This window comes from Scyliorhinus canicula, chromosome 5 (genome assembly GCF_902713615.1).
Source record: "Scyliorhinus canicula chromosome 5, sScyCan1.1, whole genome shotgun sequence".
Classification (NCBI taxonomy): domain Eukaryota; kingdom Metazoa; phylum Chordata; class Chondrichthyes; order Carcharhiniformes; family Scyliorhinidae; genus Scyliorhinus; species Scyliorhinus canicula.
In genome coordinates this window covers 126,373,450-126,401,390 of record NC_052150.1, presented here as the reverse complement: position 1 = coordinate 126,401,390, position 27,941 = coordinate 126,373,450, and the positions used below count along the sequence as shown (strand labels likewise).

General features: G+C 45.7%; 1 protein-coding gene across 2 annotated transcripts; it reads right to left on the bottom strand.

The window, feature by feature from the left end:
* Positions 1 to 34: 34 nt before the first annotated feature.
* On the bottom strand, positions 35 to 26,898 carry bag1 (BCL2 associated athanogene 1). 2 transcript variants are annotated; one of them, XM_038797602.1, is made up of 7 exons: positions 26,749 to 26,898; positions 25,889 to 26,017; positions 22,393 to 22,475; positions 15,612 to 15,725; positions 14,680 to 14,787; positions 8,430 to 8,492; positions 35 to 517 (listed from the first exon to the last, which is right to left on the bottom strand). In XM_038797602.1, the coding sequence occupies exons 1-7, from the start codon at positions 26,783 to 26,785 to the stop codon at positions 428 to 430; spliced, it is 624 nt and encodes a 207-aa protein (XP_038653530.1). In that variant the 5' UTR covers positions 26,786 to 26,898; the 3' UTR covers positions 35 to 427. The 2 variants fall into 2 exon arrangements, with proteins under 2 accessions (XP_038653530.1, XP_038653531.1); XM_038797603.1 differs by lacking the exon at positions 26,749 to 26,898 and adding an exon at positions 26,412 to 26,431.
* Positions 26,899 to 27,941: the final 1,043 nt, after the last annotated feature.

The following is a 27,941-nucleotide window of genomic DNA, read 5'->3' as shown; positions in this document are numbered from 1 at the left end:
AAAATCAAAGATTGTTAAATAAATTAGACATATCAAATGAATGAAGTAGTTTAATAAGGAATGCAGATAGCATTTTGACTAACTACCACATGCAAGCAGTGCAACATACTGCCAGAGTACAAAAACAATACCTATTTATTTCAGTGTCAAGATGTCCATTAATATTTGAACTTATGACCCTCAGTGTTTTAAAACAACTCGGTGTCTTTGTAGTAATAGAGTACATTCTGGAGTGACAATGTGAGAGAGAATTCAGAATAAATGTGTTACTGTCCTAGAAGGCAATTGGCTACCTTCATTACAAAGTTTCTGTTCTCCAAATCATCATTTACACCAGCTTGTAAATAATTTAAAAGTTATTTAGATTAAATAGTAAAATCTGAACAGGGTGGTTCCGTCTTATAATTCTCAGTTATTTTCTGTAAAATCAGTCAGCCAGAGCCAGGTTCTTTGATTGAAGTTTCTCTAGTTCCTGTGAGATATTTGTTTCAATGACATCACACTGAGCCAAGTAAGTCTGCAGCCAAAAGAAGAGAAAGGTCATATTTCACATAGCGGTTTTTCACATACATTTGATGGAGCAATCTGGATCATTCTTGCAGCATAGTGATATTCAATTTATCAAAACAAAATGTGAAACTAATGAGTTTGCGTCCTGGTTGTCAGAAATACAACAGATCAGACTGGCAACCTGAAAGACAATTTTTGGCAATAACTTCCTCGAGTGGGGACAGTACGATGGTGCAGTGGTTAGCACTGCTCCTCATGTTGCCAAGGACCAAGCTTAGATCCCGGCCCCGGGTCACTGTCCGTGTGGATTTTGCACATTCTCTGCGTGGGTCTTGCCTCCACATCCCAAAACGATGGGCAGGGTAGGTGAATTGGCTGCGCTAAATTGTCCCTTAATTGGGAAAAAAAGAAATGGGTACTCAAATTTTTTGTTACAAATAACTTCCTTGAGTGACAAACAGTGTTGGATTGCCACTATGTCCAATTATTTTGAGGGGGTAGGGGTTGTCAGGAGTGTAAATGTAGTCCTGTGGGGGTGGTGCTTAGTAGTTGGAAGAGTGAAGGGGGCAAAGGGTTCCATGGGGTGGTCAATCTGGCTCTTTATTATTATCCAGAAGTTAGAGGAGATTTTAATTCTATTTTTTTCTGAGTAACTATTGGTGCTTTTCTGTGAAGTTGCGAGGAGGGTACCCCAGCACATCATTGAAGTACCCCCCCCAATCTGACACTAGAAAGCTCGTACGTCACAGCCCAATGTCTGATCGGGCGAAACCACCTCATCCTAATTAATCAATAAATACATGAGCCTACTAACTCTGAACCCCCTTCTTCTGCCAAAGTGCAGTAAGGTTGATCTTCAGCCTGCCACGGCTCCTGTCCTCATCCCAAACTTGGACATGGTTATTTGTCTAATAGATTCATAAAGTGCTGCTCTAAAATCCAGGAGAAAGTGAAATGCTGCCAGGTGTGGTTTTAGTGACTTAATTTCAGTTACTGTTAACTCGCCACAAACCTAATGGAGAGATTTTCTCCATCCAGTTACAGATGTTAAAAATTGACTAAAGTGGCCATGATTAAGAAATGGATAATGGAGGAGGGGTCGACGTGGGGGCAGCTAGAGGTGGTGTCATGCAAGGACACCAGCCTAGGGGCACTAGTAACGGCACCGTTGCCGTTCTCGTCGGCACAATACACCACAAGCCTGGTGGTGATGGCAGCACTGAGGGTCTGGGGTCAGTGGAGGCGGCACAGGAAGGAGGAGGGGGCTTCAGTTTGGACCGTGATACAGAATAACCATAGATTTGCTCCGGGCAAGATAGGCGGGGGGGGGGGGGGGGGGGGGGGGTTCCAAGGCTGGTATAGGGCAGGCATTAGAAGGATGGGAGATCTGTTTATAGATGGGACTTTCCCTAGCTTGAAGGCGCTGGAGGAGAAGTTCGGCCTGCCCCTGGGAAATGTTTTCAGATACCTTCAGGTCCAGGACTCTCAAAAAACAGGTGGAGACATTTCCGCAGCTATTCCCTCGAAGGATACAGGACAGGGTAGTGTCTGGCATCTGGGTAGGAGAGGGGAAGGTGTCGGACATATACCAGGAGCTGCAGGAGGCAGAGGAAGCCTCAGTGGAGGAGCTGAAGGGCAAGTGGGAGGAGGTGCTAGATGAGGGCCTGTGGGCTGATGCCCTGTAAAGGGTGAATTTGTCCGCATCATGTGCCAGGCTCCGTTTAATTCAGTTTAAGGTGGTGCACCGGGCTCACATGACGACGGCGAGAATGAGCAGGTTATTTGGGGTGGACGCCAGGTGCGCGAGATGTGCAGGGAGTCCGACAGACCATGTCCATATGTTTTGGGCATGCCCGGCGCTTAAAGAATTCTGGCAGGGCTTTGCGAGGGCTATGTCCAGGATTTTGGACACGCGGGTGAAGCAGAGCCCAACAATAGCGATCTTTGGGGTGTTGGAGGATCCGGGAGTGCAGGAAGCGAAAGAGGCCGAAGTGTCGGCCTTTGCCTCCCTGGTAGCCCGGAGATGGTTCTTGTTAATGTGGAGGGACTCAAAACCCCCGAACGTGGAGACCTGGGTTAGTGACATGGCTGGGTTCCTCAGCCTAAAGCGAATAAAGTTTGCCTTGAGAGGGTCCTTGCTGGAATTCTCCAGGCGGTGGCAACCTTTCCTCGACTTTCGAGGGGAATGGTAAAATGTCAGCAGCAGCAGCAGCAACTGGGGGAATTGTCTATTTAATGTATATTTGAGTTTTGTATAATGATAACAGCCACCTAGTTTTGTTAAATATTTTTCATTTATAAGAACTAGGAGCTGGAGTAGGCCATCTGGCCCCTCGAGCCTGCTCCGCCATTCAATGAGATCATGGCTGATCTTTTGTGGACTCACCTCCACTTTCCGGCCCGAACACCATAACCCTTGATCCCTTTTTTCTTTAAAAAACTATCTATCGTTACCTTAAAAACATTTAATGAAGGAGCCTCAACTACTTCACTGGGCAAGGAATTCCATAGATTCACAACCCTTTGGGTGAAGAAGTTCCTCCTAAACTCAGTCCTAAATCTACTTCCCCTTATATTGTGGCTATGCCCCCTAGTTCTGCTTTCACCCGCCAGTGGAAATAACCTGCCCGCATCTATCCTATCTATTCCCTTCATAATTTTAAATGTTTCTATAAGGTCCCCCCTCATCCTTCTAAATTCCAACGAGTACAGTCCCAGTCTACTCAACCTCTCCTCATAATCCAACCCCTTCAGCTCTGGGATTAACCTAGTGAATCTCCTCTGCACACCCTCCAGTGCCAGTACGTCCTTTCTCAAGTAAGGAGACCAAAACTGAACACAATACTCCAGGTGTGGCCTCACAAACACCTTATACAATTGCAGCATAACCTCCCTAGTCTTAAACTCCATCCCTCTAGCAATGAAGGACAAAATTCCATTTGCCTTCTTAATCACCTGTTGCACCTATAAACCAACTTTCTGTGACTCATGCACTAGCACACCCACGTCTCTGCACAGCAGCATGCTTTAATATTTTATTGTTTAAATAATAATCCCGTTTGCTGTTATTCCTACCAAAATGGATAACCTCACATTTGTCAACATTGTATTCCATTTGCCAGTCCCTAGCCCATTCACTTAGCCTATCCAAATCCCTCTGCAGACTTCCAGTATCCTCTGCACTTTTCGCTTTACCACTCATCTTAGTGTCATCTGCAAACTTGGACACATTGCCCTTGGTCCCCAACTCTTAAATCATCTATGTAAATTGTGAACAATTGTGGGCCCAACACGGATTCCTGAGGGACACCACTAGCTACTGATTGCCAACCAGAGAAACACCCATTAATCCCCACTCTTTGCTTTCTATTAATGAACCAATCCCCTATCCACTACTTTACCCTTAATGCCATGCATCTTTATCTTATGCAGCAGCCTTTTATGTGGCACCTTGTCAAAAGCTTTCTGGAAATCCAGATATACCACATCCATTGGCTCCCCGTTATCTACTGCACTGGTAATGTCCTCAAAAAATTCCACTAAATTAGTTAGGCACGACCTGCCCTTTATGAACCCATGCTGTGTCTGCCCAATGGGACAATTTCTATACAGATGCCTCGCTATTTCTTCCTTGATGATAGATTCCAGCATCTTCCCTACTACCGACGTTAAGCTCACTGGCCTATAATTTCCTGCTCTCTGCCTACCTCCTTTCTCTGTTATATAAAAATTCCAGTTGAAAAAAGCTTTAATAAAAACAATTTTTTAAAAAACTATCTGACATCCAGATGCATTCCTTTTTTTTTCATAAAGTATTTACAGTGTAGAGATTTTATCCTCAATCAATAAGACAACTTTATATCTCGACTCCTCCATTTCCCAAATGGAAACAATCCTAAACAGTTAATTAGTAAGTTTGATGATACCCGGTGTTCTATATCCTGTCAGTACATTGGATACCCCGGAACCTTGGGGAAAAAGACTTGAGGAGGACTAGCACTGATGAGGAGACATGGGGTAGTTTGTGGGAGAATGCCGTATCTGTTTGCAATAAAATGAGGGAGCAACAATTTAAGATAATGTATGATTGACATATTACACCTAGTCTTGGCATTTGTTAATCTTGATGCATCCCCAATGTGCCGAAAGTGCCTGGTAGTCAAGGGGGATTATATACATCCTGGATGGGCCTGTGTTAAGATCCAATCCTATTGGTCTGGTGTAGTCAGAGATGTGGAGAATATCTTTGACTGAGCCTTAAAGAGCTTAATCATTTGTTTCTAATTCTGGGTCTTTCAGATGAGAGAAGTACTGATACTAATGAAAAAAGATTGAACAACGTCCTGACTTTTCAGCTCGTAAAAATATTCCATGTTCCTAGGTCAGTGACAAATATCCTTCTATTCAAAAGACCATAAGACATAGGAGCAGAAATAGACCACTCGGCCAATAGGCCATTCAATCATGGCTGATATTTTCTCATCCCCATAACCCCTGATCCCCTTATTAATCATTAACCTATCTATCACTGTCTTAAAGACACTCAGTGATTTGGCCTCCACAACCTTCCGCGGCAAAGAGTTCCACAGATTCACCATCTTCTGGCTGAAGAAATTCCTCATCTCTTTTAAAGGATCGTCCCTTTAGTCTAAGATGGTGTCCTCTGGTTCTAGTTTTTCCTACAAGTGAAAACATCCTCTCCACATCCACTCTATCCAGGCCTCACAGTATCCTGTAAGTTTCAATAAGATCCCCCCTCATCCTTCTAAACTAAGAGTACACACCCAGAGTCCTCATACAACAAGTTCTTCATTCCAGGGATCATTCTTGTGAACCTCCTCTGGACCCTTTCCAAGGCCAGCACATCCTTCCTTAGATACAGGGCCCAAAACTGCTCACAGTACTCCAAATGGTTTCTGACCAGAGCCTTATACAGGCTCAGAAGAAAGTCCCTAGTCTTGTATTCCAACCCTCTTGACATGAATGCTAACATTGCATTTGCCTTCTTAACTGCCGACTGAACCTACATGTTAACCTTAAGAGAATCATGAACAAGGACTCCCAAGTCCCTTTGTGCTTCTGATTTCCGAAGCATTTCCCCATTTAGAAAATAGTCTATGCCTAAATTCCTCCTTCCAAAGCGCATACTTTTCCACATTGTATTTCATTTGCCACTTCACTGCCCACTCTCCTAGCTTGTCCAAATCCTTCTGCAGCCCCCTTGCTTCCTCAATACTACCTGTCCCTCTAAAGATCTTTGTATCATCTGCACACTTGGCAACAGTGCCTTCAGTTCCTTCTTCCAGATCATTAATGTACATTGTAAAAAGTTGAGGACCCCTGAGGGACACCACTAGGCACCGGCTGCCATCCTGAAAAAGACCCCTTTATCCCCACTCTCTGCCTTCTGCCAGTCAGCCAATCCTCTATCCATGCCAGGATCATACCCTTAACACCATGGGTTCTTAACGTATTTAACAGTCTCCTATGCGGCACCTTGTCAAATCTAAATAAATCACGTGCACTGGTTCTCCTTTGTCTAACTTCCTTGTTACCTCCTCAAAGAACAGATTTGTCAGACATGACCTTCCTTTGACAAAGCCGTGCTGACTCAGTCCTATTTTACCATGCACTTCCAAGTCAAAACTGGCATAAATAAGTTATGGAGTGTATCCCTATGGAATTCCTGACGTCTGTGATCCATTCCAAATCTGATGCATTTCATAAAGTGAGGGACCCCTATTTAAATTTATAGCTTCCACCTTGTCTGACTTGCTCCTGTTGGCTTTCCATGAGTGTTATTATATTGACTGGCATATGATAATGTATGTCTTGGTCTCTTAAAACATGAAGGTAGGCACCCTGAACCGTTATCCTTTGGTATCTATATGTGGCTGTATCCTCATTTCCCCTTCGATTTATAATCAGTTATTGTATTGATCCGGTATTTAAACTGGAGGCGCTAGTTCTTTAAATAGGTGATTCTAAATTAATCCTGTCTTGTTGGTTCCTATATTTGTAATAATTCTTGCTCTGTATGCCACCTGTTTTGCATTGATTACTGTTGCCTTTTTACTTTTTCTGTTGCATTATTTGAAAAAAAACTGAAAATCTAATAAATATTTTAAAAAGCGAGCACTTAAGCTTTGCTTTACAGTGAGCAGAACTAATGGGATACCTAGGTAAGCCTGGGGTGCTATCAAGTTCCACCCAGCCCTCCTGGAATCTAGCAGAGAAAAATGTGACTCTAGCTAGCGTGCTATCAATTTGGGTTTGTAAAGTACCTTGGGCCTCATGGGCATTTAAACTTGCCTGCAGTTAACAGTGTGACTGTTTCAACTACTGTAATTATACGCTTATGCAGAGTTCACCAGGATGTTGCAGGAGATTCACCAGGATATTGCCTGGGGTGGAACATTTAAGTTATGAACAGAGATTGGATAGGCGTGCGTTGTTTTTGATGGAGCAGAGAAGACTGGGGGCAACCTGATATAGATGTACAAGATTATGAGGGGCATGGAGAAGGTAGATAGGGAGCAGCTGTTCCCTCTTGTTGAAGGATCAGTTACGAGGGGACACAAGTAAAAGTGAGGGGTAGGATGTTTAGTGGGGATAGGAGGAAAAACCTTTTTACCAGAGGGTAGTGATGGTCTGGAATGCACTGCCTGGGAAGGTGGTGGAGGCAGGTTGCCTCACATCCTTTAAAAAGTACCTGGTTGAGCGCTTGGCAAGTCATAACATTCAAAGCTATCGACCAAGTGCTGGAAAATGGGGTTAGGTAGACACATCAGATGTTTTTCATGTGTCGGTGCAGACTCGATGGACCGAATGGCCTTTTCTGCACTGTATTATTCTGTGATTCAGAACATTCTCGTGCCACAAGAGTTGGAAATTCCAGCCAAGAACATAAATTAGGTATTGCTAGCCGGACCCAATATTCCAGCTACCAGTCTCAAACTAGTGAATGGAGCATCCAATTTTAAATATTCAGACTACTTAACTACGTAATAATAATAATAATCTTTGTCATAAGTAGGCTTACACTAACACTGCAATGACGATACTGTGAAAAGCCCGTAGTCTCCACATTCCGGCGCCTGTTCGGGTCCACAGAAGGAGAATTCAGAATGTCCAAGTTACCTAACAGCATGTCTCTCAGGACTTATGGGAGGAAACTGGAACACCCGGAGGAAACCCACGAGGACACGGGGGGAACATGCAGACTCCACAGAGACAGTGACGCAAGCCAGGAATCGAACCAGGGTCCCTGGTGCCGTGAGACAGCAGTGCTAGCCACTGTGCCACCCAGAATTTGAAGACAACCATTGATTAACTTAGTGACTGCATATTTTTCACACGTTGGTGATTGGGAACTTGCATCTAAACCATGTATACACCTGCTTCTAAGTAACAGAACTGACTAAACTGAAGTAAAATATCCACTGTTCAAAGTTTGAACGGTCAATGTTTCAGTTTCAAAATGCAACTTTGGCATAAACCTAGAAAGATTAAATTTTATGAAAGTGATATGCTGCTAAAAATACTGAAAGTTCAGAAAGCACTTAAACACTTCAGCCAGTTTTGTTCTATCAGTCCATTTTTTTTCCAGTGATACTGGCTACAGGAGATTTAGCTGGCAGCATATGTAGGATGAAAATTGAGGTTACAATCCAAGATAACTTCTACATTCAGGCATCAATTAAATAAGATACTAACTACACTTGGAAGTACACAGGATTGTTTTGAATCTGGCTTTCAATGGCCTAACAAGCCACTCGGTTCAAGGGCATTTAGTGATGGGCAACAAATGCTGGCCCAGCCTGCGATGCGCACATCCCTGAACAGTTATTTTTTTTAAATCACCTAATGCTGGAGAAAGACATCCCTTAAATCTTCAATATGAAAGAAGGTAGACTCACCTGTACATTCTTTACTAGACCTTTCCTCCGATGTCTGCAGTCACTAAAGTCATCCGGCAAACTCTTGAAAATAAATTTTTAATATTTTATGTGTCAGGAATATACAGTAAAATTGCACATATTTGAACTATGGTGTCAACTTAGTTTTGAATTTCCCGAAATGGGGGGAAAGGCCATTACGCTACAGGGCCTTCTCATCAAATTTTCTAAAGATTATCTACAGAGCTCTTAAAAAGTATCTTCTTCAGACTTCCGATTACTCAATATTAGCTGAGTTTCAAACCAAAGTAGTATAAATAATAATAAAAGCTTATTGGCACAAGTAGGCTTCAATGAAGTTACTGTGAAAAGCCCCTAGTCGCCATTCCGCCACCTGTTCAGGGAGGCCGGTACAGGAAATTGAGCCCGTGCTGCTGGCATTGTTCTGCTTTGCAAGCCAGCTGTTTAGCCTTAGTAGCTTGGAGAAATAGAAAACTGAAAACTTCTGCTCAATGTGCTTCAAAACAAAAATGAACATTCTTTTCTCATTGTGTTCATCATACATGTTGATTAGTTTTACTCATCGATTTCATGTTTTCCGAGAAAATATCACAATTGTGAGTGTGTTGATTAACAAGCATTTATTTTATTTTATTTTTAAGTGTATGCAAAAAAAGTACACAATCTGTGATCACACTTAAGAACATCCTGCTGAAGACAAATATATAACTTCAGTTTCTGTATTATTCAATCTGAGATTTCTAAATCAAATCAACAAGTGTTAAGCGGCAGGATTTATTGCAATCACGTTATTAAATGCCTTGTCTAAGTACCAACGGATGACTTAATAAGTGACAAAATAATGTAATCGCAATCTGCAATTTCACTGAAAAATCAGGGACGGAATTCTCCGACCCCCCCCCCCCCCCCCCCCCCGCAGGGTCGGGGAATCGCCCAGGGCCGGCGTAAATCCCGCCCCCACTGTGGCCGGAATTCTCCTCCACCCGGGAATTGGCGGGAGCGGGAATCACGCCCCGCCGGTCGGCGTGCCTCCCGCACCGATCGCCATGCCCCCCGCACCGATCGGCGTGCCCCCCGCGGCGATTCTCCAGCCCACGATGGTCCGAAGCCCTGCCGCTGACAGGCCAATCCTGCCGATGTGGTTTAAACCACCTGTGTCGGCGGGATTGGCAGCGCGAGCGGGCCCCCGGGGTCCTATGGGGGGGGGGAGGAAGAGGGGGAGCGCAGGGCGATCGGACCCAGGGGGTTGCCTACACGGTGGCCTGGCCCGCGATCGGGGCCCACCGATCGGCAGGCGGGCCAGTGCCGTGGGGGCACTCTTTTTCTTCCGCCACGGCCTCCACCATGGCGGAGGCGGAAGAGACACCCCTTACCACGCATGCGCCGGTGGTGACGTCAGCGGCTGCTGACGCTCCGGCGCATGCGCGGACTCATGCCGGCTGGCGAAGGCCTTTCGGCCAGCCCCGACGATGACCAGCGTAGCTGATCTTCTCTTCTGTCTCCATACATTTACCCGCACTATACCATATTCCTTCATACCTTTATTACCTAGAAATCTATCAATCTCAGTCTTGAATATACTCAATGACTGAACCTCCAGAAGCATCTGCATAGAGAATTCCCAAAGTTCACCAGCCACTAAGCAATAAATTCTTCCGCATCTCAATCCTAAATGTTGCACTCCCAATACGGCAAGGATATCTTTCTTTAGGTAAGACTAAAATTGTACATGATTCTATACAATTGTGACGAGACATCTTTACTCCTGTACTTAAATCCTCTTGCAATAAAGGCCAACATACCATTTGCCTTAATCATTGCTTGTTAAACCTGCTTGTTAGCTTTAAGTGACTTATGAACAAGAAAGCCCAGATGCCTTTGGACATCAACACTTCCCATCTCTCACCATTTAAGAAATACTCTGCAGTTCTGCTTTTCCTATCAAAGTGGATAACTTAACATTTTTCCACATTATCTTCCATCTGCCATGTCCTTTACTCCATATCCCGTCATATTTTTCAACAAAAATCATAGAATCCCTACAGTGCAGAAGGAGGCTGTTCAGCACATCAAGTCTGCACTGATTCTCCAAAAGCGCACTGTAACCCCACCTAACCTTTTGGACACTCAAGGGGTAATTTAGCATGGCCAATCTACCTAACCTGCATATCTTGGAACTGTGGGAGGAAATTGGAGCACCCAGAGGAAATCTACGCAGACACGGGGAGAATGTGTAAACTCCACAGACAATCACTCAAGGTCTAGATTTCCACTACCCTTGCGTGAAGAAGCACTTGCTGATTTCAATTGTAGTCTAGCTCCAATTTTAACATAATACCCCACTGTTCTGGATTTCACCACAAGAGGAATTAGTTTCTCTAGCCACTCTATAGAGTTCCTTTATCATTTGAAAGTCCTCAATTAGCTCTTCCCTCCATCTTCTAAATTCCAGGGAGTTACAAGCCAATTTCATGCAATCTGTCCTCCTAATAATCCACCGATAACATGCCAAATAAACTGTGCTCTAACCCCAAAGCCAATATATCCAAAGGGTAGTTGAAGGGAACCATCTATTTCTGATAGGAAAAAAGAGTCATTGATTTAGCCATTTTAATGTAAATACTAAAGCCCAGTTTAAAATCCATTTTAAACTGGATTTCATCATAAAACTTCAAGCATAACTTAGATTACAAAAACACACAACTTGCAGGATTTGCAGTGGCAAAGCACAGAACATCTAACGGCTAGCTAAAGCTTATGCAATATTTTACTGAAAGGTTAAATTGTCATTATAAACTATCCATTCTTCTAATGAACAGAATTGCAGAAGTTATGCAACTATACCACATCAATCACATCAAGGTCAATATAAGCACCATGACTACATGAATCCACCATTGTTCAGAATACAGATAATATTGCAGTCAGCAGTAAAACCAGTAGAAGCCAGAATTGATTAAAAGTGTAAGCCACATTCCAACACATAGAAAGTACCCAAAGATGCAACATATCCGCATATATATTGCACATTGATGATTGACAACTGACCATCCAACCAAATGCATTTTAGACCCATCCAAGCCAATCAGCACATTGCAGGGGTAGGGACAGATGGAGTCAGACTGATAACATTTTCCTTAAAGAGAGGGGTCCGGGCAGACATTTTCCATTCCAGGATCACTCTATACCCTTTACCTAACTATTTGCTATCCTTATTTCATACTTTCATATTTCCACTCTTAACTCTTAAAGTCTGCACAAGCTGTTTTGCTTTGAGCAAGAAACCATTACTGTATTTTGAAAGTTAAACCCGTTTGTAAACCATTAAGCCGATTAGATCTCTTTAAGTCTTCTGCGGGCAGGGCTTATTGAGAACATTTGATTTGTAACCACAAGAAGATTTCAGTCTCTCAATTATAATCAAGACACCATAACAGATTTTTATTTCACATCTGAGAAGTGTAACTTAAATTTCTACTGAGTTTTGAAGTGTATATGAGACTACACTTAAACCACATGGTAGATTCCTACAGTAGTACTCAAAACACAACATTACAGATGTAATCGAATCAAGACTCTGGACAACTGAAACATCACTTCCTTTTTTTTTATTCTAGCCCTTTGAGATAAAGTCCAATTTTATATTAGCCTTTTTGTACTTTTCTACAAGGACGCTCAAATCCTTTGGTTCCTCTATAACTTCAGGTTCTCCCAATTAAATATTCTGATTTGTTTTTCATGGATTCAGAGTGAACATTTCCTTACATCGCACTAAATCTATCAGTTTTGTCCACACCTCTTTATAACTTCCTGTTCCCATCGACACAACTTACTATGCCATGACAGATCCAAACCAGGTTTGTACGTTACATAAACTGATAAATGGGCCAAGAGTAGGTCTTATGCTTCCTTTCCATGCCACATTTTTTCAACTGTTGAATTATCTCCGATGAATTAAAAAGGGTAGCATTGTAAAATGTTTGAATCATATTTAAATATAGACAAATGCTGCATTTTAAGCTGAGGGCGGTGTCAAGGTGGGCTCCAATCTGTAGGAACCACTTATTTGACCTGGCAAATTTGAATGTTACATTCAGGGTAGAAAGGCAAGGGGTTGGATAGAATCATAAAATCCCTACAGTGCAGAAGGAGGCCATTCAGCCCATCGTGTCTGCACCGACCCTCTGATAGAGTACCCTGTCCAGGCCCTCTGCCCTGCCCTATCCCCTGCAACCACATCCCTGGACACTTACGGACAATTTATCATGGCCAATCCACCTAACCTGCATATCTTGGGACTGTGGGAGGAAACCAGAGCACCCGGAGGAAACCCACACAGACATGGGGAGAATGTACAAACTCCACACAGTCACCCAAGGCCAGAATTGAACCCAGGTCTCTGGCACTGTGAGGCCGTAGTGCTAACAGTGTTCCACCGTACCCCCCTCAGAGGGTGAGGGATTTGTTTCTGGAGGGATGTTGAGAAGTCAAAGTAGAAAGCAGAGTTTGGGGGACCAGATAGGTTTAGATATTTCCAGGACTTTGTTCGGCGGGCATTTCCGACTTTTCCGGAGGCACCACCATTTACCTTGCTAAAAAGGATACACTTGTATCCGGGTTCAGAGGAGGACAGCACGTCTGGGATATATGGGCAGATCATGGGAGAAGAGTGGATGAGGTGAAGGTGAGGTGGGGAGGAGGAGCTCGGACCCATTTTGGAGGAGAAGGTTGGAGCGAGTCCCTTTGTCGGGTGAATGCCACGTCATCCTGCGCGAGGTTGAGCTTGATAGTTAAAAGGTGATAGTTAGGGAGCACCTCATCAGGGCCAGGATGTGTCGATTTTTTGAGACGGTCGAGGATAAGTGTGAGTGGTGCTCGAGAGGGCCTGCTCACTATACGCACATGTTCTGGTCCTGTCCCAAGCTGGTGGGTTTTTGGAGGCCCTTTTTCCACTCTATATCGCAAATCTGAATATTGACTTTGAACCCTGTCCGTTAGTTGCAGTATTTTGGGTGTCGGACCAACTAGAGTTTTGGACCGGGGCGGAGGCAAATGCTTTGGCATTCGCATCGCTGTTGGCCTGGCGACAGGTACTGCTGAGCTGGAGGCAGGCGACACCACCCAGTGCCGAAGCACGGTCGGGTGATTTGATGGCATTCTATTCCTTGTGAAGGCCATGTTCATGGTGAGGGGAACAACCCATGTGTTCTTTCATAGATGGCGGGCCGTTTATTTTGCACTTTTAAAATCTGGTCACTGTTAGTTGTTAGGGGGGGGAAGGGGGTAGGTTAGTGATGGGGAGATTGTTCTGGGTGGTATTTCTGTAATGGCTTCCTGTTGCCATTGATGCTTGTATTTTTTTCTGATATATGTGTTGATACTGTTGTGTTTTGTAAACGTTTTGATAGAAAATGTTAACGTTTCAATAAAAATATTGTTAAAAAAAGAATATAGACACATGCTACTGAACTAGACACATTTTTTTTTTTTTTTTATATAAATTTAGCGTACCCAATTATTTTTTCAATTAAGGGGCAATTTAGCGTAGCCAATCCACCTACCCTGCACATCTTTGGGTTGTGGGGGCGAAACCCACGCAGACACGGGGAGAATGTGCAAACTCCTCACAGACAGTGACCCAGGGCCGGGATTCGAACCCGGGTCCTCAGCGCCGTAGGCAGCAATGCTAACCACTGTGCCACCGTGCCGCCCAGAACTAGACACATTTAACAAGGATCGGACCTTGACTCATTCATATCCTTGTGGAATTCTAACTTATGTTATTGTATTTTGAAAGTAGGAGAAACAGGAATAATATTTGCGTAAAAACTAAATGACAAAATATCACGTTGTATAAACTGGTGATTCAAGTACTACTAAATTCAAATATGCTGGTTGATTTATCAAGTAATTTAAAAATTGACAAAAATGTTTTCTGCATTGTGTTTTGGATTAAAATGTACGTGTTCATAGCTAATCCATTGTTGTTTAAGGAAATTTAATTACCAAAATGCAAATACCTCAACTTATTGTAACAAATTTCTGGATGGACCATTTTTTGAAAAAGCAAGATTTTGAAATAAGTTATTAAAAAGTTGTGAACTAATTTTTTTTTACAGAAATAGAATAGATTAAAATTCAAACAATTGATGCAGACTAAAGAGAAATATCTCGCATTTTGAGCTCACCACCCTCAAAAATAGCAATTATATTTCTGTCAGCTGTAATGCCATCATTTTCGGTTACCCACCATAGCATCAATCTGTTCAAGGAACTTCATACACTGTTCAGAAGTGCTCTTCACTTTCTTCCCCAACTTGCTTAATGCAGCAGATTGAAGATCGCGAGCTAGGAACCCCTAGTGATGATTGAAACAAATTCACACCTCAGAATTCATACTCAAGAACATCATGCTTCATATATCTGATGTTGCAAGTTAAACCAAAATGCTTATCATCTCAGGAAAACTGCCAATCTGTAAAATATATATATAATATATTAAAATCTTTTTTTTTCTTTTTTATATAAATTAAGAGTACCCAATTCTTTTTTTTCTCCCCAATTAAAGAGCAATTTAGCATGGCTAATCCACCTAAGCTGCACATCTTTGGGTTGTGAGGGTGAAACCCACGCAAACACTGGGAGAATGCGCAAACTCCACATGGACAGTGACCCAGGGCCGGGATTGAATCCAGGTCCTCGGTGCCGTAGACAACAGTGCTAACCACTACACCACCGTACTGCCCAAAATATATATAAAATCTAATCACGTACAAAAATTACCTATTGATAATCCATAACTTCTTACATTGAATTACACAATCAACCTCATCAATGAATCCCTTTAATAGTCTCATCCACCTTCTCCAAATCCCCCCGCATCCAATAGATCATTCTTCATGAGTTTAGATAGTAAATGTTGGTACGTCATGGTGAAATAACAGCTGAGCCCAGTCCTGTTCTCACCAACACTCATACATTTACTCGGACCAGGGATTGGGGCAGAGTACAATACCCCCAATATTACAAACAAACAAAACTAGCCTGGGACTTACATAAGCACAGTCCTCTCCACATAATTCCTGCCCAAGTAGCATTCCAGCAATATTTTGAAGGGGGGATTATTTGGTGCAAGGATAGCAACAATACAGCATTTTCAAAGGAAACTGAGAAATAACTCACATTCTGAATGCCTGTCAGCTCTGCATTAATTTCTTCCAGTTTATGTGATAACTGGTCTGTTGATTTTTCCAGTTCCTTTAACTTCTTCAATTCAGCTTCCTCCTCAGGACTGTTCTGCAAGTTAAGCGAAACAATCAAATCAGGGCGAACTGGTTCAGGAAGGACCTGGGTTTGGGAGCGAGAATGTTCTTCATGGCACTTCTCAAAACATCACATATAGTTATTTCTAAATCAATTTGTTCTGTTATTCTACACGCAAACGTAGAAGCCACTTTGTACTCAGCAAGATCCCATATACAGCAATAAAATGATAAGAATACATCTTTTTTTGGTAATGTTCACCAGGGCACGGTCAAAACAATTCCCTAACGTATCAATGTGTCCTTAAAGTTCCTTTGAGCCAGTAGATCAGGGGATAGGAGCTCAATGTAATATCCCATTGCAAGGATGACTATGGCAATAATGTTACACGCCCTCTGTTCTGCTTTGAAGTGGACTTCCGGTGGCGGCAATGCGAAGCTAAGCCGCACGTTCGGCAGCTCCTGCTTTTTTTTGGATTTTCGGGCTCTTTTAAGACCCGCAACAGCGCTGTTTCGACTTTTCCCCCGGGGGGAAACACAGCCAGTGTGCCCAGCAGCCGGTGGATGGACTGGACTCGCAGCGGAGCGGTCCAAAAATCGGTTTTACCTCAGAACGGCGAGGGGCAGAAAAGGCAAGATGGCGGCGGGCGGGGAAGCAGAAGCGGCGTGGCAGCTGTGGGCGCGGGAGCAGCAGGAGCTGCTTCAGCGCTCCTTCAAGGAGCTCAAAGCCGAGATTTTGGAGCCGCTTAAGGCCTCGCTAGACAAACTGGTGGCGACGCTGACGGCTCAGGCCGGGGAGATTCGGGAGCTGCGGCTCAAGGCCCCGGAGAATGAGGATGAGCTTTTGGGCCTGGCAGTGAAAGTGGAGTTGCACGAGGCACTGCACAAGAAATGACAGGCGAGGATGGAGGAGATGGAGAACCGCTCCCGCCGGAAGAATCTACGGATTTTGGGCCTCTCGGAGGGGCTGGAAGGTTCGGATTTGACGGCCTATGTGCTCCTAATGTTAAACTCGCTGATGGGTGCAGGGTCATTTCGTGGTCCCCTGGAGCTGGAAGGCGCCCATCGAGTGTTGCAGCGGAAGCCCAGGCCGAACGAACCGCCCAGGGTAGTGTTGGTCCGTTTTCACTGCTTGGTTGACCGGGAGTGTGTGTTGAGGTGGGCGAAGGAGAGGAGCAGCAGTTGGGAGAATACGGACGTTCGGATTTTTCAGGACTGGAGCGCGGAGGTGGCGAGGAGAAGGGCTGGCTTCAATCGAGCGAAGGGAGTGCTCCACAGGAAGGGGGTGAAGTTTGGCTTTCTACAGCCGGCTCGCCTCTGGGTCACGTACAAGGACCGCCAGCTCTATTTTGACTCTCCGGAGAAGGCCTGGGCTTTTGTCCAGGCTGAGAACTTGGATTCGGACTGAGGGCTGGGGGGAAATGTACTTTGCTTGGAGGCTTTGTCCTCTTGGGTATCCTTTCGCCCATAGTGGCTGTGTTTGCTGATGGTTGTTTCCTGTTGTTTTCGCCGTTTTTGCTATTTGAGTTATGGTTATTTGGGTTCTTTCTGGGTTTCTTGGGGGCTGTTGGTTATTTATTGTGGTGGATTTTTTTGTTAATTTCCACTGGTGGGTTGGGGAGTAGTTTGGGATCCCGATGGGTCATGTGTCCGTCTTTTTCCCGCGTGTTGGATCGAGGGGTGGGGCTCGGGTTGGAAGCGCGGGCTTACTTCCCGGAATTGGGGGTGGTGCCGGCGCTGGGAGGGAGGGATTGGCGGCTGTGTTGCATACGAGGGGGTCGTGGTTATGGCGGGAGTAGCCAGGGTCAGCCGAAGTCAGCTGCCTCACGGAAGTATAATGTTGGGGGTAATGCAGCTTGGGGGGGCCCTAGCTTGGGGGGGGGGGGGGGGGGTAACGGGTTGTTGCTGCAGGGACTGTGAGAGAATGGATGGTGAAGGGGGGGGGTTGGGAGGGGGGTTTGCCACCGTGGGGAGCGGGCTTGGGGGGGTTCCCCGGGCACGTGGTGGGTTGAGGAAGGACTATGGCTGATCGGCGTAGAGGGAAGGGGACGGCCCCTCGGGTTCGGTTGGTCACATGGAACGTGAAGGGGCTGAATGGTCCGGTGAAGCGATCCCGGGTCTTGGCTCACTTGAGGGGGCTGGGAGCGGATGTGGCTATGCTCCAGGAGACGCACCTCAGGATTACGGATCAGGTGAGGCTAAGAAAGAGTTGGGTGGGACAGGTGTTTCACTCAGGGCTTGATGCAAAGAACCGTGGGGTGGCAATTTTGGGGGGTAAGAGCCTGTCGTTTGTCGCGTCCAAAGTGGTGGCAGATAGCGCAGGTCGATATGTGATGGTGAGTGGGAGACTTCGGGGGGAGCAGGTGGTCTTGGTTAATGTTTATGCCCCCAACTGGGATGATGCGGGCTTCATGCGGCGTATGCTGGGCCTGATCCCGGACCTGAAGACAGGGAGATTGATTCTGGGTGGGGACTTTAACACGGTGCTAGATCCGGCTCTGGACCGCTCGAAGTCTAGGACGGGCAGGAGGCCGGCAGCGGCCTCGGTGCTGAGGGGGTTCATGGGTCAGATGGGAGGGGTGGACCCTTGGAGGTTCTTGAAGCCGGGGGGTAGGGAGTTCTCCTTTTTCTCCCATGTTCATCAGGCGTACTCCCGGATTGACTTTTTCATGCTTAGCAGGGCGCTGATCCAGAGAGTGGTGGGGGCGGAGTATTCGGCGATAGCCATTTCTGATCATGCTCCACATTTGGTGGACCTGGAGCTGGGAGAGGGGAAGGATCAACGCCCGCTGTGGAGGTTGGATGTGGGGCTTTTGGCAGAGGAGGAAGTGTGCGGTCGGGTCCGTAGGGGTATAGAGGGGTATCTGGAAACCAATGACAACGGGGAGGTGCAGGTTGGGGTGGTTTGGGAAGCGCTAAAGGCAGTAGTTAGAGGGGAGCTGATATCTATTCGGGCGCACAGGGAGAGTGGGGAGAGGGTCGAGAGGGAGAGGCTGGTGGAGGAGATGGTCAGGGTGGATAGGAGATATGCAGACACCCCGGAGGAGGGGCTTCTGAGGGAGCGGCGCAGTCTCCAAGCGGAGTTTGACATTTTAACCACCCGTAAGGCAGAGGTGCAGTGGAGGGCGCAGGGGGCGGTATACGAGTACGGGGAGAAGGCAAGCCGGATGTTGGCTCACCAGCTCTGGAAGCGGGAGGCAGCTAGAGAAATTGCGGAAGCCACGGATGCGGGTGGGAACTTAGTGCGTGGTTGAAAGGACATCAATGGGGTGTTCAAATCATTTTATGAGGGGCTATACCGGGCGGTACCCCCCGGGGAAGCAGGCGGGATGGACCGCTTTTTGGATAAGCTGGAGTTCCCAAGAGTAGGGGACGAGCGGGTGGAGGGTTTGGGGGCCCCAATTGAGTTGGAGGAGTTGATGGAGGCGCTGGGAAGCATGCAGACTGGGAAAGCGCCGGGGCCTGACGGGTTCCCGGTGGAATTTTATAAGAAATTTTCAAATTTGCTGGGCCCGCTGCTGGTGAGGACCCTGAATTTGGCCAGGGAGGGGGGGGGGGGGGGGGGGGGGGGGGTGGGGGGGGGGGGGGGGGGGGGGGGGGGGGGGGGGGGGGGGGGGTGGGGGGGGGGGCTTTGCCCCCGACGATGTCCTCCTGAAGCGGGACAAGGACCCCCTTCAGTGTGGGTCTTATAGGTCGATCTCGCTCCTTAACATAGATGTCAAGTTGTTGGCAACGGTGCTGTCCAGGAGGGTGGAGGATGTGGTCCCGACGGTGATTCATGAGGACCCAACGGGGTTTGTAAAGGGAAGACAATTGAATGCCAATGTGCGGAGGCTCCTGAATGTTATGATGATGGCGCCGGTGGCTGGGGAGTCAGCAATAATGGCGTTCATGGATGCTGAGAAAGCTTTTGATAGGGTGGAGTGGAGTTACCTGTGGGAGGTGTTGCGGAGGTTTGGGTTTGGTGAGGGGTTCATTAGCTGGGTGAGGTTGCTGTACAGCTCCCTGGTGGCGAGTGTGGTGACGAATGGGAGGAGGTCAGAGGACTTTCAGCTTTCCAGAGGGTCGAGGCAGGGGTGCCCCTTGTCTCCCCTGCTCTTCGCGTTAGCAATTGAGCCCCTGGCCATGGCGCTGAGGGACTCGAAGGGTTGGAGGGGGTTTGTGCGGGAGAGCACCGGTTGTCGCTGTATGCAATGATCTGCTGCGGTATGTCGCGGACCCGGCTGAGGGGATGCCAGAGGTGCTGAGGATACTTGAGGAGTTTGGGGACTTTTCAGGATATAAGCTAAATGTGGGGAAAAGCGAGCTGTTTGTCCTGCACCCGGGGGGTCAGGAGAGGGAGATCGGGGAGCTCCCGTTGAGGAGGGCTGAGGGGAGCTTTAGGTATCTTGGGGTCCACGTGGCTAGGACCTGGGGGGGCTATGCATAGGCTTAACTTTTCGAGGCTGGTGGGGCAGATGGAGGAGGAGTTCAGGAGGTGGGATGCGCTGCCGCTCTCGTTGGCGTGCAGGTGGGTGACGGAAGGGGAGGGCGACGCATGGAAGAGACTGGAGGTGGCATCCTGTGCGGGTACGGGTCTGGAGGCCTTGGTGACGGCCCTACTTCCACTCCCCCCGGCAAAGTACTCCACGAGTCCGGTGGTGGTTGCGGCGCTCAAAATCTGGGGACAGTGGAGACGACAAAAGGGGGAAGTGATGGCCTCAGTTTGGGCCCCGATACGGGGCAATCACCGTTTTGCGCCAGGGAGAACAGGTGGGGGATTTGGGAGTTGGCACAGGGCAGTCTTCAGACAGTTTGGGGACCTCTTCGTGGATGGGAAGTTCGCGACTCTGGAGGAGCTGGTGGGAAGTGGAAGCTCCCCCCCTGAAAAACGCTTTTAGGTATATGCAGGTCAGGGACTTTGTTAAGAAGCAGGTGGCGGAGTTTCTGCGGCTGCTGCCAAGGGGGGTGCAGGACAGGGTGCTTTCGGGGACGTGGGTCGGGGAGGGGAAGATCTCGGCTATTTACCAACTGATGTAGGAGGAGGAGGAGCCTCAGTAGGTGAGCTCAAAGCGAAATGGGAGGAAGAGCTGGGGGAAGAGATTGAGGATGGGACGTGGTCGGACGCCCTGGAAAGGGTGAATTCTTCCTCCTCTTGCGCACGGCTCAGCCTAATTCAGCTGAAGGTGCTGCACAGGGCTCACATGACTGGGGCAAGGATGAGCCGGTTTTTCAGAGGGGAAGACAGGTGTGGGAGGTGTTCGGGTGGCCCGGCAAACCACACCCATATGTTTTGGGCATGTCCGGCTCTGGAGGGGTTTTGGAAGGGGGTGGCGGGGATTTTGTCGTAAGTGGTTGGGTCTAGGGTCAGGCCGGGCTGGGGGCTCGCGATCTTTGAGGTAGCTTCGGAGTCGGGAGTGCAGAAGGCGAGAGAGCCCGGCATTCTGGCCTTTGCGTCTCTAGTAGCCCGGCGCAGGATTCTGTTACAGTGGAGGGATACGCGGCCCCCGAGTTCGGAGACCTGGGTCAATGACATGGCTGGGTTCATCAAGTTGGAGAGGATGAAATTTGCCCTGAGGGGGTCGGTACAGGGGTTATTTCGGCGGTGGCAGTCCTTTCCCGATTTCCTGGCGAAGGGGTAGAGAGTGGTCGGTCTCTGCAGTAACCCGAGGTGGGGGGGCGGGTGGGTTTGGTGATGGTTGGGGGGGGGGGGGGTTTGCAGCGGTGGGTTTGTTATGTTATTTTCTTCTTTCTTGTATTGCTATTTGTTATTATTTATTTTTGGGGGGGGGGGGGAAAAGAGTTCTTCTCTTGTTTTGTTTTGGCGCGGAAACACACCTTGTTTGTTTTAAATTGCGGGGAGAAAATTTGTTATTGTTATTAAAAAACCTGAATAAAAATTATTTTTTTAACAAGTTCTGCTTTGAAGTATCAGTCCAAATAATGTGCCCAAGCCCTAGAGCATTGAGCCCTCTCAAGAAATAACTTCTGACCTTAGAGACAAGAGACAAAAAGTAAACACTGCAAATGCGACCAACTGAAGCAGCCTGATATTATAATGAATTAAGCAATCCTAAAATGTCCAAACTTGTAGGAAGAGGCAACGGCAGATTGTTTAACCACCAATGCCAGGTGTTTAACTTTAGTGATTCATGAGGAAAAAAACAGCTGGCTTCACGATAGATTTGCAGTTTGATCAAAACAAACATTATCATTCAAAAGAATGCCAATTATTTTACATGCTGTTGATGGATTACAAAGATGATCAATCATTTTAAAGTATGTGAAATGCCTTTTTGATTGCACAGATTTATTTAGCATGTTGTATCAGCCGATATCAACCATTAAATAATTCTTGCAGTGGCTATATAGAAGAAATCAGATACACGCATTGAATTGGAGATCACTTACTTGTCAAAAATAAAGAATGTAGACTGGGCATTTCCCTATAGAATAAGTGACAATATCATAGGCCAAGTCACCCAAATTACACTCATGCCCCTAATGGAGTGACAGAGGCCTTGGAGCAAGTGATCTGTCTATTCTGTTAACAGGGGAAATTGTGCATGGCCGAGAAAACCCACTCAAGGAAGAAAACAAGAATACAGTTATACATTTTTAAAAGAAAGGAATATCTAAATTACGTCAGGATAGCACAGGAAGGTCATACAAGATTTTAGATTTTGCTGAAAAACTTTTGACACATAAAAATAAGATTTTACCTTTTTACCAATCATCATTATTTTACATCCATTTTTAACACCAAGAACGGACAAAGGTTGTTCCATTTCTTTAAGAGATTTACCTACATGACAGTGAACAAAAAAGAAACATGAAAGTAGTTGTTAGCTATTTTGACACCTTTTGGGACACAATATAATTGATCTGACACATTCAGTTATTTGAAGTGTCCAATGTCTTGTGAAGTTACATTCCCTCGCCCTTCTAGACAGTAGTGGTCGTGGGTTTAGAAGGTGCTATCTAAGAAGTGTTGGTGAGTTCCTACCGTGCAACTTGTAGATGGTGGTGGTGGCGGCAGTGGTGGGTGGGTGGGGGACAGGGGAAGAATTGAGATGATTGACCTCCAACATGCAGGCATCTTCCAATACGCTGGGTATAACTCCAGCCTCACTCCTTGACATTCAATGGCATTACCCGTACCGAATTCCCTTTCAACACCCTGGGAGTTACCAGCCATATAAATACTGTGGCTACCACAAACAAGTCAGTGAGAATTCTGTGGTAAATCACCTCCTAACTCCCCAAAACCTGTCCACCATCTACAAGGCACAAATCCAGACTCTGGCAGAATACTCACCACTTGCCTGGATCTGTATGTTTCACACCATCCAAGCTAAAACAACCCGCTTAATTGGTTCCCTCTCCAAAATCTTATACGTTCACTTCCTCCACTACTAATACACAATAGCAGCAGTGTGTGCCATCTACAAGATACACTGCAACTTGCCAAGACTCTTCTGACAGCATATTGCAAATCACAACTTTAGCACCTAGGAGAACAAGGGCAGTAGACACATAGGAGCACCAACTGCAAGTTCCCCTCACCATCCTGCATTGGAACTATATCACTATTCCTTCCTCGTCACTGGGTATGGGACACCTTCCCCAATACCACTGTAGATGCCCATGCCAGATGGACTGCAGCGGTTCAGGAGGCAGCTCACCACTACCTTTTCAAGTGCAATTTCAGATGGGTAATAAATGTTGGCCCTGCCAGTGATGATGTGAAACTGGTGTAATTTTGAAACAGTTGCCAGAGAGAGGAATGGAGTTTGGAGCATGGACTGAAAACAATGATTTCTGTCTTCTCAATATTTAACAAAACAAGATAAGTAGACAGACAGACCAGGTGGAGGTGACATTTAATAGCTTTACTTGCAAGTAGTTTACATGAAGAACTGAAATGCTGTACTCCATGAATGGTACAAAAAAAGAGCTGACTAAGCTGAATTAGATTAAAGGCTATTAACAGATGGTGGCCAACACGGCTAGTCATTTCAGACTACTGAACAAAATAAATAGAATGCTGAACTGTATCACTGAAAAAGTACATTTCAATAAAGTCACGGCTAAGACTACAGCGTTGGTAAATCTGCATCTCGAGCATAGCCAAGCTAGACTAGTAGAATTGTGTCTACTGTGACAATCAAATTTTGGTAAAAGTACATAGATCAATTAAGAAATTATTCACTGAGAGTCAGAGAACTGAGTCATGAAAAATTTTAGGCCTTACAGGCTTGATGAAGCAACTAAGCCTCATATAGATATGGTATAGAAAAGGTTCATCCAGTAAATTACCTCATATTAAACAGTAAGGCAAATGTGCACAAATTCAAAGCAAACATACTACCAAAGTCAAGAGGTTGTTCATACAAAGTATGATGAACATATGGGTAGGCACAGAGGAAGCAAACAAACCCACAGTCAACTGAATGTACTGACCAATGACTATAGCTTCCTTTTGGATAAGCCAAGATGGCTCCAATGATCATGCTACTTGCTATTCATTTGTAATCTGATGCATTATTGTTGCATTTGTATCTCAATATATACACAGTATTCCGTCCTATATAGTCTTGAGCATTACAGATTTGCTGAAGTTATGAAAGTTCAAGAATATCCAATAAAATACTAAAAGCTTTGTTGAGGTCATATAAGAGTAACAGTTATCAAGTCATCCCAAGTTTATGGAATTTTTGGATTTCAAGGTCAGTGATCAGGATGGAATTTAGTTTCAACTTTTTGACATTGTGTCCCAATGCACGAGTCTAATTCCTGGCACTTCCAACTAATCAGAACAAAGTCATCTAAATATCATGGATAGTTTAGTACTAAGTCACCAGATGTTCCATTTTAAATTCTTGAAATCAAACTAAGTAGGTAGGAGTTCCCAAATCAAGAGAAGTAGAATGACAGAATTGTTCCAGCATAGGAGGAAGACATTCAGCCCATCGTGTCTGCACCTGGTCTCCAAAAGAGCAATTCACCTCATGCCATTACCCTCCCTTCTCCCTGTAACCCTACACATTCTTCAGTTTCAGACAAGTCTAATTCCCTTTTAAATGCCTCGAGTAAACTTGCCTCTACAACACTCTCAAGTAGTGCATTACACTCGCTGCATGAGAAAGTATTTTTCTCGTATCATTTTTGCTTCTTTTATGAACTACTTTAAATATGTGCGCTTTCTGGACTGCAGCAGTTCAAGGCAGCTTGCCACTACCTCCTTCTCGGGCAATTAGCAACGAATAATCAATGCTGGCCTAGCCAGCAAAACTCATATTCCATGAATGAATAAAAATAAATAAGTATTAGTAGGGTCTATCAGTATTAGTAAGGTTTATTCGTATTGGTAGGGTTTGTAGTAAAGTTAATTAGCAATAACAAAGTTATTAACTAATAGATAAAGGAATGGCCGGGCTTCTCCAACCTCGAGAACGCACAATCTATGCTCGTTCCTTGCACTGCTCATGAATCCATGTAAGTAATTTCATCTTGTCAACAAGGTCTGCATTCTAATTCTTGAGTCGTAAATTTGTCTTTGAATTTGATGTTTTATTGACCCACAATATCCAATTTTTCCAAAGAGGACTGTTTTCTGCCCAATAAACTACAAATCAATTTTGTTTTAAGCACAGAAATGTTATTCCACTCAAAAAAGTGAAGCACCCATGAAAATCTGACAACTTTTGTTCAGGCAAGCTGTTAATATAATAATAATCTTTATTGTCACAAGTAGGCTAACATTAGCACTGCAGTGAAGTTACTGTAAAAAAAAAAACCCTAGTTGCCACATTCCAGCACCTGTTCAGATACACAGAGGGAGAATTCAGAATGCCCAATTTACCTAACAGCACGTCTTTCGGGACTTGTGGGAGGAAACCGGAGAAGCCGGAGGAAACCCACGCAGGGAGGGGGAGAACGTGCAGACTCCCAAGACAAATTATGCAACAGCCACAATAAGGATTAAGGCTTCCTCATGTATTTGCTTTGTTTTGCCTGTTGTTCCGCACTGTAACCAATCACTGTTTGTCAATGTATCATTTGTCAATGTACTCCATCAATTATTCTTTTTTTGTCTACTATATACATACGGTGTACGTTCCCTTGGCCGCAGAAAAATACTTTTTACTGTACTTGAGTACATGTGGCAATAAATTAAATCAAATAATTTCATACATTCTACAAGTAAATGTATACCTTTAAAGATAAGTTTCTGTAGTTGTTGGGGTACCCCAGTGACTTGAGCAATAACAGTTGCCATGTCCTGTAATGTAGGCTCACATCCTTCCTGACCTGCAGAAATTTCAATCTTGTGTTTTGAGCTACCTAAGAATTAAATACAAATCCACATTAGTAAACATCTACACATCCTGTTCCTGATTCCACTGCATTGATTCGTGAAATGGCATTCTGCAGCAACATGGCGAACAGACAAGCATATTCTGTGTACATATAATTTGCATTCAGTTTTAATTGCTGCACACATCATGCACAATGAGGTTCAGGCCTTGTGATTCAGACTGCTTCTTCTCCACAAGAGAATAAACGTCTCCATAATCATACGCCACAATTTACTTTGTGTGGTAAACTGCACAATGTCATTCATCGAATAACGGCATAGTTACAACATAGGAGACCATTCAGCCCTTCGAGATTGTGCCAGCTCTCAGCAAGAGCAACTCAATTCCACTCCCTTGCCTTTTTTTCCCCGAAATCCTACTTTTTTTTTCTCCTCCTCAGGTAACTATTCAATTCCTTTTTGATGGCCACCATCAAATCTGCCTCTGCCGCAATATAAGGCAGCTACTTCAGATCCTGACCCATTTACTCAGTCGGTGAGCAGCTGTAGCGGGGGTTAGTTACCCTGCGCCTCGGTCGCTGCAAACACAGGTCTATTGTACTGCACCGAGCGGGCTGGGCTGGGCTGCAGGAGGACTGAGCCGCACTCAGCAGCGACAGGCTCAGTCTGCAGACACCGCCTGTCCCTGGCCCGCCGCCGCGGCTTCCTCCCCCCCTCCTCTAGAGGCGGCAGAGCCTGGGCCCCTCCCGGCCATTACCGTGCATCAGTGTGAGTCCCACCGCGTCCCCGGCCATGGCTCCTCCACTGACACCTCCACCCGCCCGGGGTTCACACAACTTCCTCTCCGCAGCGGAAATGGCCGGAGGGGCGGACGTGAAAGAAAGCGGAGGCGTGCGCCATCTTTGTGCGGGGCAGGACCCAGCTGCTTAGGGCAACGAACGTGTGTCCCTTGCAGCTTAAAGTATTTCAAACTCTTAGTGATCGTATCGACCCTCCCGGACTGCAGTCTGTGAACTTGCCTCAATCTGAGTTGAGATTTTTGTTTCAAGGATAAGTGAAGACTGAGTGAATTAAGCGATCTCTTCCCTTTTGGAAAACTTTGTCCTTCACAAATCAAGGAGCTGCACTGAGAGTGACTCTCCTTGCTCACCATCGGGAAAGATGTGGCCGCTAAACAGAAACAAAGTTGGTTACCAAACAATATAAATTCAAACAATTCTCCAGACATTACGATCTGTTCTTTTTATTAACTATCTTACATACAGTGATGGGATGCCAATGCAATGTCCTGGGGGGGGGGGGGGGAAGAGATGGGCAGCACGGTAGCACAGTGGTTAGCACAGACAGTTGCTTCACAGCTCCAGGGTCCCAGGTTTGATTCCCGACTTGGGTCACTGTGTGGAGTCTGCACGTTCTCCCCGTGTGTGGTTTCTTCCAGGTGCTCCGGTTCCCTCCCACATGTCCTGAAAGACGTACTTTTGAGATGAATTGAGTATTCTAAATTCTCCTTCAGTTTGCCCGGTGTAGGCTTGATGGGCCAAATGGCCTCCTTCTGCACTGTTAATTCTGTGATTCTATGACTTGCAAGCTAAGGATGACAAGAGTCAGGATGAAAATCATGGAGTGTAGTATTTTACACATTTAATTAGTTTATTTGATTTGATTTATTGTCACCTGTACCGAGGTACAGTGAAAAGTATTTTTCTGCGGCCAAGGGAACATACACAGTATGTACATAGTAGACAAAAGAATAATCAACAGAGAACATTGACAAATGGTACATCGACAAACACTGATTGGTTACAGTGTGGAACAAGGGGCCAAACAAAGCAAATACATGAGCAAGAGCAGCATAGGGCATTGTGAATAATGTTCTTACAGGGAACAGATCAGTCCGAGGGGGAGTCATTGAGGAGTCTTGTAGCTGTGGGGAAGAAGCTGTTCCTATGG